Source organism: Chiloscyllium punctatum, chromosome 14 (genome assembly GCF_047496795.1).
Source record: "Chiloscyllium punctatum isolate Juve2018m chromosome 14, sChiPun1.3, whole genome shotgun sequence".
Classification (NCBI taxonomy): Eukaryota; Metazoa; Chordata; class Chondrichthyes; order Orectolobiformes; family Hemiscylliidae; genus Chiloscyllium; species Chiloscyllium punctatum.
Window position 1 is genome coordinate 11509951 of NC_092752.1, and position 19573 is coordinate 11529523.

Below are 19573 nucleotides of genomic sequence, written 5' to 3' on the forward strand. Positions count from 1 at the left end.
TTAAGCCTACTTGCCCTTGAAGTCATGTTGCAGTTTAATTTCCACATCAAATGCATTTAGGACCTTATCCTCATATCCCTCTGTGTCCAAATATCTGTTGACCTTATCCTTGGAAAAAAAATCAGGTGAATAATCACAATTCCCCAAAGAGAAATAAAGTTGCAAGATTTGTCCATCTCTGGTTACCCCCTGCTGTGATTTCCCCACTTTCTGTCTGGAAGGTGATGCAGTTCCAATTAATGTTGGGGCAGCGGCATTCTGTGTTGTTCGGTTACCACTCAGACTAGCCTGTGCCTGTCTCAATGCCAGGCACCAGCAGGAAATTGGATGTCACTCATAAGGTGCAGCTTCTGAAATCCCTCTCCCACAACTCCACCTCTCCACAAACCGCCGAGCAAACAAACCTCAGCCAACTGTCTGAGCAAATCTGCGGTTTTCCATGTGGCATTAACCTGGGCACCAGTTAGATCTGTCCAAATTCCAGACTTTTCCGCACTCCATTCGTGGTTCAGGATGTTACGGGGACAGAGCATGCATTGTGGTGAAGCAGTGTCTGGATTTTTGTTTCCTTCACCAAAGCCTTGTGTTTGTTTGTGCCTGTGGTTTGAAGCTTTCTTGAGCATGGGAATGTTAACATTTGCAGCCGGATTTAACCTCGAGTCAGGATTATCTGCGTGTAATCCCCAATTAGCAACCAAGTGAGTGGCAAGATTATCTAGCAGTATTCCGACTGTGACCAGCCTGTTACGTGTGTGTTTTTTGGATTATTGATGACATTGTGTAGCACAGGGTTTACCGAAAGCTCCCACTTATGAGTGTGTGGTCATGTGATATTAGTATTACGGAGGTGACATTTGAATCAGTGCTGGACATTGTCCATTTGACCCCCATCCTGTGGAATGCAGGAGAAAGCTAAACACAATGTTCTACGTTCTCTGTCCAGTGCTTGTTTCACCTGCTCTTTTCTAAGTAGAAATCGCCCATGAATGGGTGGTTAGCAAGGCTGCCTCGCAGTCGGTTCAATGCCAGCCTCGTGTGACTGTCTGTGTGCTGTTTGCACATTCCATTTCCCCACCACCTCCCACAGTCCAAAGATGTGTAGGTTAGGTGGATTGTCTGTGCTAAATTGTTCATAGTGTCCAGGGATATGCAAGCTAGGCGGTAGTGCTGTGGAAGATATGGGATTATGGAGCTGGGTCTAGGTGGGATGCTCTTCAGAGGGTTGGTGCAGACTCTATGGGCTGAATGGGCTCTTTCCACGATAGGGATTCTATGAATCAAAACACTGCCTTTCCCCAACCACTTTATTAGATGTTGGCATGGGTTCTGCTGACATTGAAGGACATGGTTCTCTTCAGAAAGTGTATCATCAGATCAAAACTAAGGTACTCTCTAATGGCTTTGGTGAGTGGGTGCTGTGTTGTTGAAGCTGGTCCTCCCTAAGATGGGACTTTACAACACAGCCACTTCTTTAATAATGATTCATGGAATGTGAGTGTTGCTGATTAGGGATGGGGAGTAAATGCTGACCTAATTGCCCAGAGGTCAGTTGAGAGTCAACCACATTGCTGTGGGTCTTGAGTCACATGGTAGGCCAGACCGGGTAAGGGTGGCAGATTTCCCTCCCGAAAGGGCGTTCGTGAAATAGATGGGGGTGCTTTACAACAATCGGAAAGTGGTTACCATTCCAAAAGAGAGGTCAAGAGCCTGTGAGGTTAAGGGAGGGATAATGGTGATGCTGCTGAGTGATAATCCAACAGCCCAGGTTAAAGTGCTGGGGATGTGGGTTCAAATCCCACCATGGCAAATGGTGAAACTTGAATTTGTTTAAAACCTGGATTTTTTTTTAAAAAGGAGCTAAAATGGGAAGAAATCTTCTTGTGCAGTGACTTGCTGTGATTCAGAATGTACTACCTATAAAGAGCAAGGAAGCAAACTCCATTAAAGGGAGAATTAGACAAATATTTGAACATTAAAAATCTGCAGGGCTGTGGGAAAAGGACAGGTAAATGAACAAAGCTGAATAGCTCTTTCAATGTGCTGGCGCAGACCCAGTGGGCTGAATGGCCACCTTCAACAGGTTCTTTGATCCTATAAGTAAACTACTCAGCATTTCTTAAAATTCATTCACCATCTGTGTCAACATGTGTTACTTGTCCCTAGTTGCCTTTGAGAAGGTAGTGGTGAGCTGCATTCTTGAAGTGCAGCAGTCCACGTGCTGTGGAAAGACAGATGTGCTGTTGGAGGGTTTAGCCCCAGTGACACTGAAGGAGCAGCAATGTTATTTCCATGTCAGGATGGTGTGTGACTCAGAGGGGAGCTCCGAGGTGTTTCTATGTGACTGCTGCCATTGTTCCCTGGAGGTGGTAGATGTTGTGAATTTGAGCAGAACTTTTGAAGGAGTTCTGGGGAGTTGCTCACCTTGTACACACTGCTGCCATTCTGTGATGGGGAGGAGGTCGATAATGAGGAAATCAATATCGTACTGTGAGACAGTGTGTCAGTTGTTAGCTCTTAAATTTATCACCTTCTACCATTGTGTATAAAATTACATGATGGAATTCTCTTGGGCCTTCCTGACACTTGAAGTCTTTTGTGCTATCTTTAGTGGGGTCAAAGGTCAAGGAGGGATCAGAATTTCCAAACCACGATGAAATTTGAGTCATTCTGCTATGAACGTTGCCAGCAATTGAGCAAGCCTGTGTCACCAGAGCAAACGTTATCTTGAGGAGACCAGTTTCTTCTTGGAACTTCAGTGATGACAAAATGAATTTGGACAATTTATAGGTACACACTGTAAAAGCGAAAGCTGTGAAGAATTAGTTTACATGGATTGATGAGCTACCTCATTGGCAAAATTGGCCGGTGTGTGCTTTAAGTGGTTTTATTTATTGACTGACTGGCATCAGGCACCTGCAAAAAAAAGGACAAATGGCTGAAATTCTTCTCTCAATAGTTTAATCGGGGAAACCAATTCAAACCAATGGAAAGTGGTCTGGATTCTGTAACCTTCTAATCAGAATGAGAAAGGCACTTGGAATCATGCAACTTCTTTATATACAGACATACACACGAGTGCACACACACACACAGCAGTGATCTAGAACAAGGCATCTCTTTGACAGATGTGGTTGCTGGGACAGTTGTCGTATTTTTGTTGGGAAAGGCATTTTACACAAAGGTAGACTAGTGGAGTTGAGTGCAGATTACCCAGTATCCAATTAAATGCTGGACCAGGCCCAAAAGTCTGAATAAGTGAAGATTATTAAGTTTACAGAGAGACCTTGATCAGTTGCGTTCATGGGCTGAGGAGTGGCAGATGGAGGTTAATTTGAATAAATGTAAGGTATTGGATTTTGGTAAAATGAATGAAGGCTGGACATGTACAATTAATGGTAGGCCCCTGGGTAATATTTAGAACAGGGACACCTCCAGGTTCAGGTACATAATTCTTTGAAATTTGCTTCACGTTCACACAGGGTAATTAAGAAGGCATTTAGCACACTTGCCTTTATTGCTTAGCCCTTTGAGTATAGGAGTTGGGATGTCATGTTGTGAGGCCCCTTCTGGAGAACTATTTACAATTCTGGTCAGCCTGCTATAGGAAGGATATTGTTAACTTGGAGAGGGTGCAGAAAAGATTTCCCAGGCTGTTGCCAGTGGAAGGTTTGTGATATAAAGATGGGCTGAAACTTCTTTTACTGGAATGTAGGAGGTTGAGGGGTGAGCTTGTAGAGATTTATGCAATCATTGAGGGACACACACAAGGTGAATGGCAGATGTTTTTCCCTTAGGTGGGTGAGTTCAAAACTAGGGGGCATATTTTTAAGGGTGGAGGAGAAAAATTTAAAAGGACCTGAGGGGTCATGTTTTCACACAGAGGATGGTTCATATGTGGAATAAACTACCTGAGGAAGTGATAGACAGATATATAGCAGGGTGACCAGAAATGTAGACCATTCTTTTCCAGTAGTGTGCAGAGTTGCTGGTGTGCAGAGGCTCATTTAAGTGCTAGGTGTGCAAGCCTGTCTGCTGTCAGCAAGTGTGGTACTGACGTGCATTGGTCTTGGGCTGCAGCAGGGTTATCATTTTTGCACTGGTGTTTATATCTCCGATTTGGTTCTCGCAAATATATTAGACTGATTTTGAGAAGTCTGCTGATCATCCTACTAAAAATGTTGCCTTCCTTGGTTAACTTTTCATTTTTGCAGATTCCCTTTTCGAGAACACGCTTTGTACAGGAAGCTGTTAAATCTCCCATTTGTGAAAAAAACACTTCCAAAGTAATGCAGTGGAAAAAAATTCCTGAGTCTTCACCTCCAGATTGGCTGTATAAGTATCCGTAAGCCAAAGGTCACAGTCAAAGGCAGGGAGACGCTGAAGTCTCCACAGAGATGGGGCAGATGCTGGTACGATGTAAAGGGTGCGTGGGTTAGTTTCTTAGTTTGCTTTTTGTTTCCTTCCTCAGGTAGAGGAGGAAGATGGCTCCGAAGATGACTTCAACACCAAAACTGACTTTGCCGTCACCGGCAAGTCAGCCTTCACCATCCGGAGCTTTCTGGACCAACTGGACGATGACACCGATGGGTTTGTGTCACCCACTGAGGACAGGGCGCCAACTCGATGCAGCCTTGATCTGAGGCTCTCCAACTTGCACTCTGCCTCTATGTGAGTCCAGAGAGTGTGTGTGTGCAAGTGTCTTTGTCTTTTTCTGACCCCTCGCTGCTGCTGCTCCTCCTCCTGCAGCCTGGGCTGCCCCACCTCCCTGAGCTTCCATCCTGGCTGCACTGGCGCCAAAGGTTATTGCCGCCCATCGGCGTGTGCGGAGCCTCGGAGCTGCGCAGCTTTTGAAGGAAAGTTGCTCCTGGGACATCAGTCCAATCTCTAATCACAGCGACGGTGTGTGGAAGCATTGGAGAAGGTCAATGCTAAAAAGAAAATGTTTACTAGAATGATACCACAGTTGAAAGGTTATAACCAGCAGGAAAGACTGTTGGGGCTTGTTCTTTTGAGAAATCACCGTGCCAGATAGGAGATTTGAAAATGGCGGTGAGGTTTGAGGTTACAGCACAGTTGAGAGCCTATTCAGCCCAATGGTCAATGCCAGTATTTATATCATCTTGTTTCGTTCCCATCCAATCAAACCAGCTTTTCCTTTCCCACCTGGTTTCCCGTTAAACCGATTGATGTCATTCCTTTTAACCATTCTGTGGCTCCTCAGATGGGAATGTGTAGTTTACTCCCACCGGCAGTGGTTATAGCGAATGTTATCAGTGCATTTTCTACAGGAAGCCAGACAATAATCTGAAGGGAAAAGAAGCATATTTTGATGGTGGGATGAAATTACATGATGACATAAATACAGGCTAAATGGGCTGTTCTTGTGAATTCTTTGTGTGGAATTAGAAAGTCTCTCGCTCTGTCTTGCTTGTAATCTCCCCCTCTCTCTGTTTTTTCTATCCCTCTCTCTTTGCTTTTCTGTATGTCCCTTGGCATCTCTCTCTCTCTCTCTCTCTCTCTCTCTCTCTCTTTTCATGCCTTCTTCTCCTCTCTCCATGCTTATGAGCTGACTCCATACTTCAAAGCTAGCTGGAGGTATCAGAAGATTTCTGCGATTGATGCAGCATTTCTTGCAGACTCCAGAGAGAGGTTAGCACTGCTGCCTCACAACACCAGGGACCCAGGTTCGATTCCAGGAGTTTGCACATTCTCTGTGTCTGTGTGGGTTTCCTCCCACAGTCCGAAGATGTATAGGTTAGGTGGATTGGACATGCTAAATTGACCGTAATGCCCAGGGATGTGCAGGCTAGGTGGATTAACCATGAAAATTGTGGGGTAGTGGGATACAGTGGTGGGCTGGGTCTGGGTGGGATGCTCTTCAGAGAGTCAATGCAAATTCAATGGGATGAATGGGCTCTTTCTGCACTATAGGGATTCAATGATTCTATAATTCCCTCCTTTTTAGATCAGTGTGTTTTAAGACATGAGGCCTCAGGCTAGCCCTGGGTCAAGGTGCCCAATATTACGCTGCATTTAGCAAGAACTTGTATTGATGGTGTCCACAATGTTACATCCATTACAATTATTGGTGGAAATGTAGCAGACCCATGACATTCCATTTATGTGCAGCTGCTTTCCAGGTGGAACTTGCACCAGTAACACTCGCTTGAGCGGTTGCCTCTGCTTTAATACAAGCCTCTCGTGGTGCAGAATGAACAGCTTGATGGTGGTAGAGACCTTTTTGAGTTCTCAATCACAAGTCTTGTCTCACTAGGTCTGTTATTGCCCATGCCACCTGCTCACTGGAGAGTGGTCCTAATATTGTATGGAAAAGTGATTTTTGATAGGAAATATTTAAGGGAACAATTGTTGAAGTGGCTGGAAGGATGAAGGGAGTGTTAGTGAAACAAATGGAATCCTAGCCTCTATCAATATGAGCACAGAGTACAGGAGCAAGGAGGTTATGTTAAAGCTGTGTAAAACATACTCCTGCAGCCTTGTCTGGTGCCTGTGAACAGTCCTGGATGCTACATTTTAGGAAAGATGTGAAGACGTTAGAGAGAAAAAGGGTGAGATTAGAAAAAAATTCAGGAGAATGATTCCAGGGATGTAGAACTTCATTATCAGTTGGAGACATTAGAGCTGTTTCACTTGGAAGTGGTTGACAGGAAGTTTGATTCAGGTGTTCAGAAATCATGAAGGTTCCGGACAGAGTAGGTACGGCCAAACCTTTCCCTTTGGTGGAAGGCTCAGCAACAAGGGAGCTCTCCGTCAAAAGACGGAAAGAATGGAGACGTGAGTACAAACTTCATCGTGCATCTAGTGGTTAGGATCTGGAATATATCACCCGAGAGAGTGGTGGAGGCAGGTTTAAGTGAACTGTTTAAGGCAACATTGGATTATTATCCAAAAAGGAATAATGTCTAGTGCACGAGGGAGAAAGTGGGAACATGAGAAAGTGGGCGGCACGGTGGCACAGTGGTTAGCACTGCTGCCACACAGCCAGAGACCTGGGTTCAATTCCCGCCTCAGGCGACTGACTGTGTGCAGTTTGCACGTTCTCCCCATGTCTGCGTGGGTTTCCTCCGGGTGCTCCAGTTTCCTCCCACAGTCCAAAGATGTGCAGGTCAGGTGAATTGGCCATGCTAAATTGCCCGTAGTGTTAGGTAAGGGGTAGATGTAGGGGTATGGGTGGGTTGCGCTTCGGCGGGTCGGTGTGGACTTGTTGGGCTGAAGGGCCTGTTTCCATACTGTAAGTAATCTAATCTAATCAACTTGGTCTTCACTACAATGTCATTGGGCGGCACGGTGGCACAGTGGTTAGCACTGCTGCCTCACAGCACCAGAGACCCGGGTTCAATTCCCAATTCAGGCGACTGACTGTGTGGAGTTTGCACATTCTCCCCGTGTCTGCGTGGGTTTCCTCCGGGTGCTCCGGTTTCCTCCCACACTCCAAAGATATGCAGGTCAGGTGAATTGGCCATGCTAAATTGCCCGTAGTGTTAGGTAAGGGGTAGATGTAGGGGTATGGGTGGGTTGCGCTTCAGCGAGGCGGTGTGGACTTGTTGGGCCGAAGGGCCTGTTTCCACACTGTAAGTAATCTAATCTAATGAAGGTCCCTAGTTGAGATGCTCCTTGGATACCAGTACAAACATGAGGAGCCAAATATATTACATTCTCTGATTCTGCAAGTATCCTTAAGACAACATTGTATTGGAAGGCTTTCTTAAAAAGACCAATGTCTGAAGTCACTTCCAGAGGGCTGTATGTGTTCTCCGTGCTTTTAACTTTTCAATGCGATGTAATAATTTAAGACGTACATTTTGTTCTGACATTTCTAGGCCAGAACTTCTGGAACAACTGCAAGAAGCCCGAGCTGACAAGAAGAGGCTTCGCAAAAGCCTGAGGGATTTTGAAGACACATTTTTTCAGGAAAATGGAAGGTTGGTTTTTTTTTAATCGGAACTTGTTAATGGTGATATTTAATGGCCATTAATCAAGTGTTAAATGTATCTCCAAGGAGCCCTTCTTTCCCTTTTTCATGGATCAAACATGCAGAATTCTCTGTTGAGGGTAGAAGTGTCGTCCCTCATTTGAACCTTTACAATAGTAGTTGCCAGGGTGATGGTCAGTGCTTGATAGGCATGTGAACCCTGGGCATTTCTTACTCCAGGTTCAGCAGCCGCAGGCACTGCCCCCTAGTGGGAGTGTTGATCACGAACACAATAAATTGATAGTCATAGAGATGCGTAGCACGCCGACCAAACAGTCCAATCTGACCTAGTCTCATTTGCCAGCATTTGGCCCATATCCCTCTAAACCCTTCCTATTCCCTATACCCATCCAGATGCCTTTTAAATGTTGTCATTGTACCACCTCCTCTGGCAGCTCTTTCCATACATGCACCACCGTCTTTGTGAAAATGGTGCCCCTTAGAACCCTTTTAAATCTTACCCCTCTCCCCTTAAACCTATATCCTCCAGCTTTAGACTCCCCTACCCTGGGGAAAAGACTTCTGGCTAGTCACCCTAACCATGCCCCTCTTGAGCCACTTGGGACATCATTTCTCTTTCAGTCCCTTCATGGGACATGGGTGTCACTGGCTAGACCGGCATTTCTTGCCCAGAAAGGCAGTTCAGAGTCAGCCATATTGCTGAGAGTCTGGACTCATGTAGACCATTCCAGGTAAGGATGGTGATTTACTCCCCTAACAGTCAACAGTAAATTAGATAATTAATGAATCTCCAATAGTTAGCAGTTTCATACTCCTCATCAGACTCTTAGTGGGGTGGCACGGTGGCTCAGTGGTTAGCAAAGCTGCCTCACAGTGCCAGGGACTCTAGTTCAATTCCTGCCTCTGGTGATTGTCTGTGTGGTGTTTGCACATTGTCTGCATGGGTTTCCTCCCACAATCCAAAGATGTGCAGGTCAGGTGAATTGGCCATAGTGATAAGTGCATTAGGCAGGGGAATGGGTCTGGGTGGGTTACTCTTTGGAAGGTCAGTGTGGACTTGTAGGGCCAAAGGGCCTGTTTCCATACTGTAGGGAATCTAATCTTAATTCTGGATTTTATTTTAATTTATTGAATTCAAATTCCACCATCTGCTATGGCAGGATTTGAACCCGGATCCTCAGAACAGTATGGGGTGTGGTGGTGGAGTGGTCTCTGGATTAATATTCTAGTCATGAGGATGGGAAAGTACTTCATTAATGCAAGGCCCTTTCTTGCTACCTTTTAATGAGTAAACAATGTACAGCAGCAATTTGAAGGGGGGGGGGGTAAACATGTTTTGAAAATATTGCATTCCTGTTGTGATTCACACGGTTTTCTTTATTTTGCTTAGGACTGTTCAGAAGGAAGATCGCGTGCCCATGTCTGAGGAATACAGTGAATACAAACACATCAAGGCAAAGCTGAGGCTCTTGGAAGTGCTCATAAGCAAGCAAGATCCTTCGAAGGTTGTATGAATCCTGAAAGCCTCAGCAGTGTCGATTTTCATTGCCTCTTTAATTTAGCGGATGGCCGCACAGCCATGATGACAGGGTGCTTTTGGCCTTTTATCGTGGATGGCAGTGAATGACAAAACACAGCCTGAATATATACTGGCCTTGCCGCCTCTCCGAGGATCATGTCTGGCACCAACAGTGCTGCAAGACATCAACCAAGAGGAATTGCTACCCTGACGTCTCCTGTGCTTTTTTGTTTTTTTTGTAGGACGGGTTTTGATCAAACAGGTTTATCCTTCCGACTTGGTGCCATCCTTATCCGTATATCCCAGATATTCCTTGAACAAGAGGTCTTGAAGGAAACCACAATAGATTTTGTATGTTGCAAGCGAACCATTCATGGAGACTTGTCTCGGATGATCCCAGATTGAACTGTCCTTCAACTCATCAGAACAGCCTGTGCTTCAGGTTCAAGCCTGTACAGTCAGCCAGCTAGTCCGTACCAGAACTGGGCTTTATGAGACATTAGGACAGAACAATCAGAAAATCAACAGGCTGGTTCCTTGAAAACTGGGTATTCTTTCTAGCTTCTCCTTTCTTCTTTTGAAATCTAGTCATGGGATTTTCCACACCCTCTTCAGCATGATTGGAGGACCTAAAAGGCCCTCTACACACTTTAATGGAACAAAATTGTTGGTGACATATTCCAAACCTCAATTAAAGGGGGAAATTATACTTTTTTTTTGATGGAAGGATGTTTTCATACTGATGTCAAAAACGAGAATCAATTTAATGACTAGCAAGTTGAACAAAAGATTTCTGCGCGCATCCAGTTTTTAGAAAGAAGCACTGGAGTTTCGTGCTTTTTAGATATTGATCTTTGCAGAAATGCAAAGTAGGATGACAGGCTGGGGAAGAGAAATTGTGCAGTAGAGTCAGTACTTTTGTTTTTAATATACAATATATATATATATATATGCTTTAGAGCCCCAACTTGTTGCACAGATTAGTCTTGTTTTTATGGGAGTTTGAGATGAATTGAACAGCGTATGAAACAGGTAGCTGGTGTGGTTTCGGCCAAAGCATATCATTGCTGCTTGTAATTTTTCGAGTGGCAGTGATGTTAAAATCTCTTCTCCTGGATGGGACAACTCCAGTTTGGGAATTGCGAGTCACTTTGAGAAAAGCTCACCTTTAATCAATTTAATGGATCGTTGTGGCAGGACCTTTTTCTGGAAAGTACCTTTTTTTGTTTTGACAGGTGTGTTAATGCTTACAAGGCATGCTTTTCCTGATAAGATTTAGAATTCTATTGTGTTTTTCTTTCTCAAACCCTGTCCCACAGTGGTAATGTTTTACTGGAGAAAAGGCGAAATTCCACAGAAGTCAAGAGTTTTGAAACACTTTTTATGTAGCGCATCAAAAGGACTTGCTGCGGAATGTAAGTGTTTTTACCAAGTAAAAGGACCTCACTTCCTTCTCATACAATATGACTTTGTTCAGTGGCACCTTTTTTGTACGTTTTCTCAAATCAGCATGTGACCAAGGCTTTACAAACTGCTTTCCAACCACAGGCTGAGATTTTCTGTAGTCACTTTGTTGGATCACGAGTAAAGAAACTTTCACATTGTCTGAAAACGATGTTCAAAGGCTTGTGGTTTTGAACAGAGTACAGGAATTTGCATTTCATATCTTCACTGGTCCTGTTTTTACACCGACTGGAGATGGTTTCATACCTGGAAAAACATGGTACTACTTATCCTTCCTGGTCATCTGTGACATCGGTCTGGCTTTGTAACACTTTTTAGTAAATGTCTCTTCATTAGCCCCGGGGCTGCTGAAAAGCTGTTGAGAGAATATGGCTCTCGGAGACTTCAGGAACCTAACAAAGTCCAACAGGGCACTCTGGGAAAAGTATGTCAAGCGCTTGGAGACCAGATTTTTTTTCTCAAAAGTGTAGCCTAATGCACAAAAGGATAGAGTTCAGGTATGTCCTGCTTAAGTTTCCCCTCCTAAAGCAGCCCCATGCCCAAATTACCATTGTGTGAAGCTCAGTCCTTTTTGTGCTAAAACTATTCTTGTACCCCTACCACATGAGAATTCCAGTCTGTGCCATGAGCATGTGAACATATGGGCTGCTTGTATGATTTTCCTACTTTTAATAATGCTCAATATAACTGCATGTTGCTAAGAATACACATACATACACCCATATGGTACTCATATAGCATGGCAAGCTTGTCAGGGCTGTTTGTATTATAGATGTTTGCACAGCAATTTTAATGAAAACAGAAATGAGTTTAGATTTGATTACCTGTAAACAGGTACGGAATTATATTGGCATATCCCAATATACTTTTATCCTTGAGCTCCCCTGGACCTCTACTTCCTGAGGAGTAGCTGCCCTTAAATCTGAGGTTATCTTAAGAATCCAGTGTCAACCTTGCACAGAGTTCTGCGCAAGCTACGAAAATCGTAGCTGCTTTGTGTGGCAAGATGAGACTATACATCAAACTTTATAGAAAAGCCTGCGTGCAGTAGTAATTTTGAAAACTTTACCATCAGTAAAGAACCACCACAAGAGAATGATTGAAGCAGCAGAGATTTCCATTCGGAGGTTGTGGAAAGAGCTTTTATGCACACCTCTTAAAGCCTGTAATTCATTGTGCACAACCTCTCCCAGCCTTTATTGAGCTCTATTGATCAAAGCAGAAATCTGTGTTTAAGGTGCAGAGGGAGCTTTGAGATGGGGCAATGACAAAAAAGGCTGCTGATGCATTTGACAGCTGGAGTTTTAAAATTTGATTTTAAAAGTCCTCTTCCACTTATTCCACCTACACAAAGTGAAGCCAAAGATTGCCACAGCTAAGGAGATAGGACTGGGTTTTGCACAAAGCATTGCAAATGCTTAGCTCAGCCTTTCATCAAAGTGGCCTTTTGAGCAAAAGTGTACTAAGGCATGGTGGACGTTATACAGGAAAGAGCAGTCCTTTTGAAGCAGGCTGCCAAACTAAAGAGAGGAGGGAAATTTGAGAAAGGACCTGAGGACTACCTGAATTGAAACATAAAATTCACAGAAGCTGAAGTTGAGAGTTCTGTAATTTCCTTGGCTAGACCTACTGAATGCCGCATTCTTCTGTTAGAGAACTTAAAAGTCTTTTGCACTTAAAAAAAAATCCTTCTAGAATGCACTGGATTTTGCCTTAGCCAATTTTAACATGTCCAGCAGTTTCAAACAGGATAGGAAAATACATTTCATAGTGAGTCGTGAAATTCTACCAATTACCCAACCCACCTTCAAAAATGCCACTGTTGTTCAAATGAAATTCTCCAAAACAGAGATCAGAAGGCTATCAAGGAGAATTGGGTTGGGTTGGGTTGGGGTGGGGTGGGGGGGGGGGGGGGTGGAGAAAAGGGCAGATGGATTGAAACTGATCAGAGCTCCAGTTGAATGGGGTAATAGGCTGGAGGCTCCCTAAGGGTCTGCCTTTGTGCATGTGCACGTACACCCTGTGTAGTTGTTGACTGCTTTAATTACCAATATCTGCACTGTTAAAAATTTTCCATTTTATGTGCCTCCTGTCAACCAATACTTCTGTTCATATTTACATTGACTCATCATGGTGACTACTCTTCCCTCACAGTGCCCCTATTGGTGTGGAGGTACAATTACAACATGATATATTTATACAAAACAGTTTCAATTATAATTCCTTGTGACAGCAATTTTAACGAAATGGAAGTTATAAACTGGGACCGACTACTTGGCTTTGAAAGGGAAGGCCAAATTGTATCCACTCCTTGGTTCAGTTAGTATCTACTACAGTACTTTTAAAAATAAAAGCCAAAGCTATTGCACAACAATCTAATTCAACCCTGGGCCAAACACAGCACATTTGAGTCAAAAGTGACACAGGTGTGCCCACTGGTATTTAAACTGTACTAAATATAATTGTGAGTTTCCTCATACCATGATCGCTTCTGTCTCTAGACGCTGTGCTGTTGATTGCCTCTGCATGCTTCTGTTGCTCCTTCCAGGGTCCAGCTCCTGACCTCGCTGACTCGAGTTAGTACACGGGCATGATCTGCATGCCTTGGTGCATACCTTATAACTCTTGCGTGGGACAGAAGTCTGGATACAACTTGCAAAACATGTAAACTCTCTGGGCCCTTGGCATTAAATCAATGTTTACAGGAAGAAAAATAAAATGTCAGAAGAAGAAAAGCAGACTGTGCTGGTGTTAACATTTATCTTTGAATGTGGACACTACACAAAAAGGAGTAACAAATGTGTACATTTTTGTACATGAATGTGATTGTATTTTGTATGACAGAAAATATATTTTTGCTGTACATACTCGCATCATGTCATTTGTGTATAAAGAACGTTTTACAGGAAAGCAAGTGATCTGCAAGCCAGCTTAGAATTCACGACAGCTCAACTGTGGAGTCACACCAGAATCCAAAGATAATCTAGCCATTTGCATGGATCTTTGTTTTGCCTATTGTACAAATTTAGCAATATTTTCCATTCCCTACACCCAAAGCCAGCACGTGCTTGGACCTTAAGACAGAGGAACAGAAAGTAGACCATTCGGCCCATCGAGCCTGCTTCACCATTCTGGAATTGTGTGCATCCACATCGCAAAGTCCTCCTATTTTCTTTGATAAATCCTAACTATGGCACAGGTTTCAGAGGTGTACAGGAAGAAGTGGGACAAAAATAAAAGTATCTAATGAATATTTCCCTCCTCATCACAAACTTGAGTTGTCTTCTTGTTAACACAAACCTTCATTTCTAATGTCTTATCACCTATTGTAGTGATAATGGTTCCAGTATGTAAGATAGCTCAACACCATGCTGCATTTACACCCTCTGGGCACTGCCAGAGCACCATCCCAAGCAGAAGGCTGTAATGTCTGTGACATGTTTACATGAGATATTTTGGATTCTAAATGTAGACATAGAAACGCTACTATGAGTACAATATGAAGAACTTTAAACTAGGAACCAGGGGAACAGGCAAGAAAATGGAGTTGACGATTATTGAACAGCCATGATCATAGAATCCTTATAGTGTGAAAACAGACCATTTGGCCCAACATGTCGACACTGACCCTCCGAAGAGTAACCCACGCAGACCTATTTCCCTACCCTATTACTCTATATTTCCCCCTAACTTAATGCACCGACCTGGCACATTCCTGAACACTATGGGCAATTTAGCGCAGCCAATTCACCTGACCTGTACATCTTTGGACTGGGAGGAAAACCACGCAGACACAGGGAGAATGTGCAAACTCCACACAAACAGTTGCCAGAGGCTGGAATTGAACCTGGCTCTGTCAAGCAGCAGTGCTCACTCTTGAGCCACCGTGCTGCCATGGTCTCTTGAATACACAGCAGACTCAATTTACTGATTGGCCTACTGCTCCTATGTCATATGGTCTAATAGAATCATGTCAGATCAGATCACTTTGCAATGATTGTCGAAGGTACATTCTAACTTTGCCCCTGCCTAAAATTCTCCAAACAGTAAAATACATGAGAAATGAGCACAACTTTTGGCTTCATTTGTTTATTTATCTGTTCAAAAATGTCATTATACAAAAAGAAACATACACAAGACAGCTGAATTTAACCTGGAGGTTTGTCTCACATGAGAAATCAAAAGAAACAAAACCTTCCAACTCATGAAAATAAAAGATAAAATTGATCACAATTCTGCCCACATTCTCTCAAACTAGGGATTTGTACAAGCATGTTACAATATTTTACAAAGCTTTCAGTAAGACAATATTTAGACACATTGGAAACCAACTTCTTTTAAAAAATAGGTTTTTGCACATGAGCATTGCTGGCAATGGTAGCGTTTGTTGCTCATCCAAAATTATTCTTACGACAGACCCCTTGGAAAGAACGTGCAAATTAGGAACAGAAGCAAACCATTTGAGCCTGCTCCACCATTAAGTTCATGGCCAACCTATTTGTTGCAGGTTTGACATTCCCATCTACCCAATAAGCCTCAATTCCTTGCCTAACAAAAAACTACTTGCAACTTTAAAAATAATTTGATGACCCTTCCTTCCCCCCTCCACCTCCTTCTGAGGCAGTAGAGTTCACCACCTGTTCTTAAAGCATCAACTAGGTGGTAGCCACTTCGTATTTACATGAATTATTGTATTCTAATTACGCCTAGGTTTCACCATTTAAAAACACCTCTTTGGGCTCCTATGCAGTTAAGGTTTCCACACAGCACAGGAATAAATAAAAGCAACAGCCACGAATCTTGGGTCCAGTAAATTCAGGATGGGAGCGAAATTGGTCCTTGGGACCAGATCTTCAACCACCACCTGTGACTGCACCCGGCCGCGTTGCCTTTTCATCAAACTTTGTGTGGAAGGGGCACCCAATTTGTCTCTTTGCCAGAGACTGATTTTGCACTTGGTACACTTAGAAACATTGATGCCCTTGCATTTCCAGTGAGTGGGCAGAATCAGCGAGAGGTGGCATCTGGAGGCAGGTGGCAACAGCCCTGGGGTGGAGGTCATACACATGGTCCTAAGAATTAGGAGCAGATGTAGGGTCCTTTAAACCAACTCTGCCATTCTATATGGTCGTGGACTGATCTGGTTTTCCTTTATTCATTCAAGGCACGAGAGCATCACTGGTAATATGCTGCCTGGTGCCTGTGAACTGATGGCAATTCAGAATCCATTTCCTTACTCTGGCATCACACACAGGCCTGATAAGCAGATAAAGAACGGCAGATTTCCTTCCCCACAAGGCTTTGGTGAACAACATTCAGTGACATCATTCTCACCCTTACAGGGATCAGCTCTGTCTGAACCTAAATATTGATTGAACTTAAAATCCACCAGCTGCCTCGACAGGATTTGAACCTACGTTCCCACAGCATCAGCCTGTGCCCCTGGTTATGCAGCTGAATCTTGTCGGATATGGGGCTCAGATGTTAAGCCCCTTATCTCTGCATGCTAATGGCTAACGATAAAATGCAAACAGGAAGTGCTGGAGAAACTCAGCAGGTCTGGCAGCATCTGTGGAGACAGAGTGAGAATTAAAATTCCAAATCCAGTATGACTTTTCCAGAATTGCTGGAAATTGGTGTTTTTGAGTCAGACATGTACAGCACAGAAAAGATGCTTCTGTCCAACTTGTCCATGACAACCAGATATCCTCCCCTATTCTAGTCCCATTGCCAACACTTGGTCCATATCCCTCTAAACCATTCCTATACCCATCCAAATGCCTTTTAAATGCTGTAATGGAACAGCCTCCACCACTTCCTCTGGCAGCTCTTTCCATATATGCACCACCCTCTGTGAAAAAGTTACCCCTTGAGTCCCTTTTAAATCTTGCCCCTCTCACCCTAAACCTATGCCCTCTAGTTCTGGACTCCTCCACCCCAGGGGAAAGTCCTTGTCTGTTTACCCTATCCATGGCCCTCATGATTTTTGTTGATGTTTCTGACGGAGTAAGGAGGAGGTTATGAGTGGAACAGCTGCTGAGGGTGACATAGTACCATGGATATACCCTTTGTTGCTTTGCACACCCTTTGCAAACTGTTCCACTCGCTCCTCCTCGGTCAACGCTATTTCCCAGCGGCTTTCAGTTCGGGATAAAATGTCAGACTGGACCCGAAACATGAACTTTTTTTTCCTCTCTCTCTCTCTCTCTGCAGATGCTGACAAACCTGCTGAGTTTCTCCAGCATTCTCTGCACCTGTTTCAGGTTTCCAGCTTCCACAATAAGGAACTAGCACACACCTGCTTTCAGCACATGGCCGAGTGTAGCCTGAAGCAGCCTCTCAACTCACTCATCCATCGAAATCTGTCTAAGGCAACCTTGAATGTACTCAGTGACTGACAAGTGGAAGCCCCCTACCTCACCCCATTCCAATTCAGTTTGCCATGAGCACATGTTCCCTCTCTGCTCAGCACCAGGTGCTACAGCAGTGCCAAATTCCTCAGCCATTCTTTGGTCATGGATGTTTCAGAAGTTTCCAAGAGGAATCATCACTGAAACTCAGGAAAAATAAAAAGGACCCACTAGGGTCAGACAAACTGGGCCAAGCGATCCCCCCTTTTAATGTAACACCAATTAAAACTAGTTACCTTTCCAATAAAAACTTAATGCTTTAAAAAAATAATGCAGCTGCAGCAACAGCAGTGACTCAGTTAAAAATGTACCCGGCAGTTTGGAATTACAGCCAAAAGAATCATCTCTCAGATTATTGTGTAAAATAATCTTTCAGGACAAGAAGGAATGAGACAGTATTTTGTAAAATAATCTCTAATAATAATAATAATAATAAAGTGCTTATTAAAAAAAGAAATCAATAAATCCCCTTGCCAGGGCAAGAGCAAAAGGGTTTGTTTCATACCAAGCTGAAGCCTTCGTGGTGATTGATAGCCTGAGTGAGTTTGATGCTCAGTGTCACTTTATTGGAGTATCTGGGGAGGTCTAGTAGGTTGTAACAGGTATGAGCCACGGGCAGGTAGCATTCTCCTCCAGCAGTGGGCTGAATGGTCATCCGAATGCTTGCCATCCCATAAATAGGAATGCGGTCACTTCCGGTCAAAAACACTGCAGAGAGAAAGGAGACACAAGATGAGGTGAGTACCCCATACGTTGGTGCTGTGGGTCCTGAACTGGGGCTGAACAGCAGACCCCCAGGTGCCTAGCAGATCCTAGCTTTTCCTTTTCTCAAGATTAAATTAAATCAAGAAGCCGTTTAATTTAACATCGAAGGGTCAAAGTGGCATCAGGTTTGAAAACAGGCAGAAAGGATGAAGCAAATGCTTTGGGAATGGCTTCAAAATTGTATTGAGGGCAGCAGGAATTTGAATTGTACGTGAAAAAGAAAAAGAAAAGAAAACGCTGACAGGTTTGACAACGTGAAAGAGTTAACCTTTGAGGTCGATGACCTTTTCATCAAGGGAAGATAACCCTATCTGAAGCCTTCACTCAGCAGCCCCTCCAGCATAGTCACAGACTCAGCAGATCTGCCATGCCAGTTTGAAATGAGGCCACTCCTGGAATGTGTCCAGAACCAGCACAATCTGACCTTCTGCAATGATTCAACGACTCATGGGACCCAATAACAATCACCGTGTGGTCTATCTTGAAGATCTGCTGGCTGGAATCTGAGGAGGAAAGGCAGAAATACCATGATCCTGTTGATCAAACCTTTCTGAAGATTTTACTGAGGGAGCAGAGTTGTGTACAGTCAATGGATTTGAATAAAATGTTCTTCAAATGGGAAACAAAATTTAAAAGAAAAATCACTTGCTGAAAGCTCAATGACCCAAAACCTGAGCCTCTGTCTCACTGGGAGGATCCAAAACTCATGGCCACATCTCAAAGGTTGCAGTGACCACCCTCTCCCCGAACTCACATGTGGTATAAGATACACCATCTGGAACAGCATTGCATGTTACAGAGTGGGGTGATAATCCCAGAGTCCTCATCTCTCCTGAGCCAAAATGTTCGTTTGTTTGGGAGGCCATTAACCATCAACAAGGTAACATTTACACAAAAGAAGCCACGCTTACACAGAAACAACTTCTTCTTTTCCAAAGGAAACTCGTGGAATACTTCCCAAAATATCTTTATTGTAGGATGTGCAGGATGGTAATCCCCTTTGTATATCGCGCTCTGGTAAAAACACAATTTCATAAAACAAAACTTTGCATTAGAAACTGCACAGTTTGAGAATCATTACACAGGTACAAGTATTCACATTCAGACGTACCCCACACAAAATTCACAATCACACCTGACAATCAAAAGCCAAAACTACAGAATTTATTACTGGTTAAAATTTCCTACTGACACCAGAAAATAGCAGCAGGAGTAAACCATTCAGCCTGTAAGCCTGCATGATCACGGCTGACCACCCAACGGAACATTCTGCTCCCATTTTCCCCTTTAGCCCTAAGAACTACAGAGGAACCTCAATTATCCGAATTTTGGATTATCTGAAGATGATCTCAAAGTCCAAATAAAAACATTACATCAAACAGGTGTTTCCAACACTGATGGCACCTTTTGTTGACAATAATTAAAAGTGAATTTGGCTTACTGAAATGCTGCTGAGAACAG

General features: G+C 43.6%; 2 protein-coding genes across 4 annotated transcripts in view; one reads left to right on the forward strand and one right to left on the reverse strand.

Moving 5' to 3' along the window:
• Positions 1–10935, forward strand: part of fam13a (family with sequence similarity 13 member A) — a 216266-nt gene extending 205331 nt beyond the window's left edge. For both annotated transcript variants that reach the window (XM_072583879.1, XM_072583880.1), the window contains 3 exons: positions 4469–4668; positions 7842–7943; positions 9345–10935. In XM_072583879.1, coding sequence (XP_072439980.1) covers positions 4469–4668; positions 7842–7943; positions 9345–9468 — 426 coding nt within the window. In that variant the 3' untranslated portion in view covers positions 9469–10935. The remainder of the gene's footprint in view (positions 1–4468; positions 4669–7841; positions 7944–9344) is intronic.
• Positions 10936–15010: 4075 nt separating this feature from the next.
• The window catches only part of LOC140485594 (probable E3 ubiquitin-protein ligase HERC3), a 93127-nt gene continuing 88564 nt past the window's right edge, over positions 15011–19573 (reverse strand). For both annotated transcript variants that reach the window (XM_072583881.1, XM_072583882.1), the window contains exons 24-25: positions 19024–19126; positions 15011–18055 (exon numbers count right to left, since the gene is read on the reverse strand). In XM_072583881.1, the coding sequence (XP_072439982.1) occupies positions 17847–18055; positions 19024–19126 (312 nt within the window). In that variant the 3' untranslated portion in view covers positions 15011–17846. The remainder of the gene's footprint in view (positions 18056–19023; positions 19127–19573) is intronic.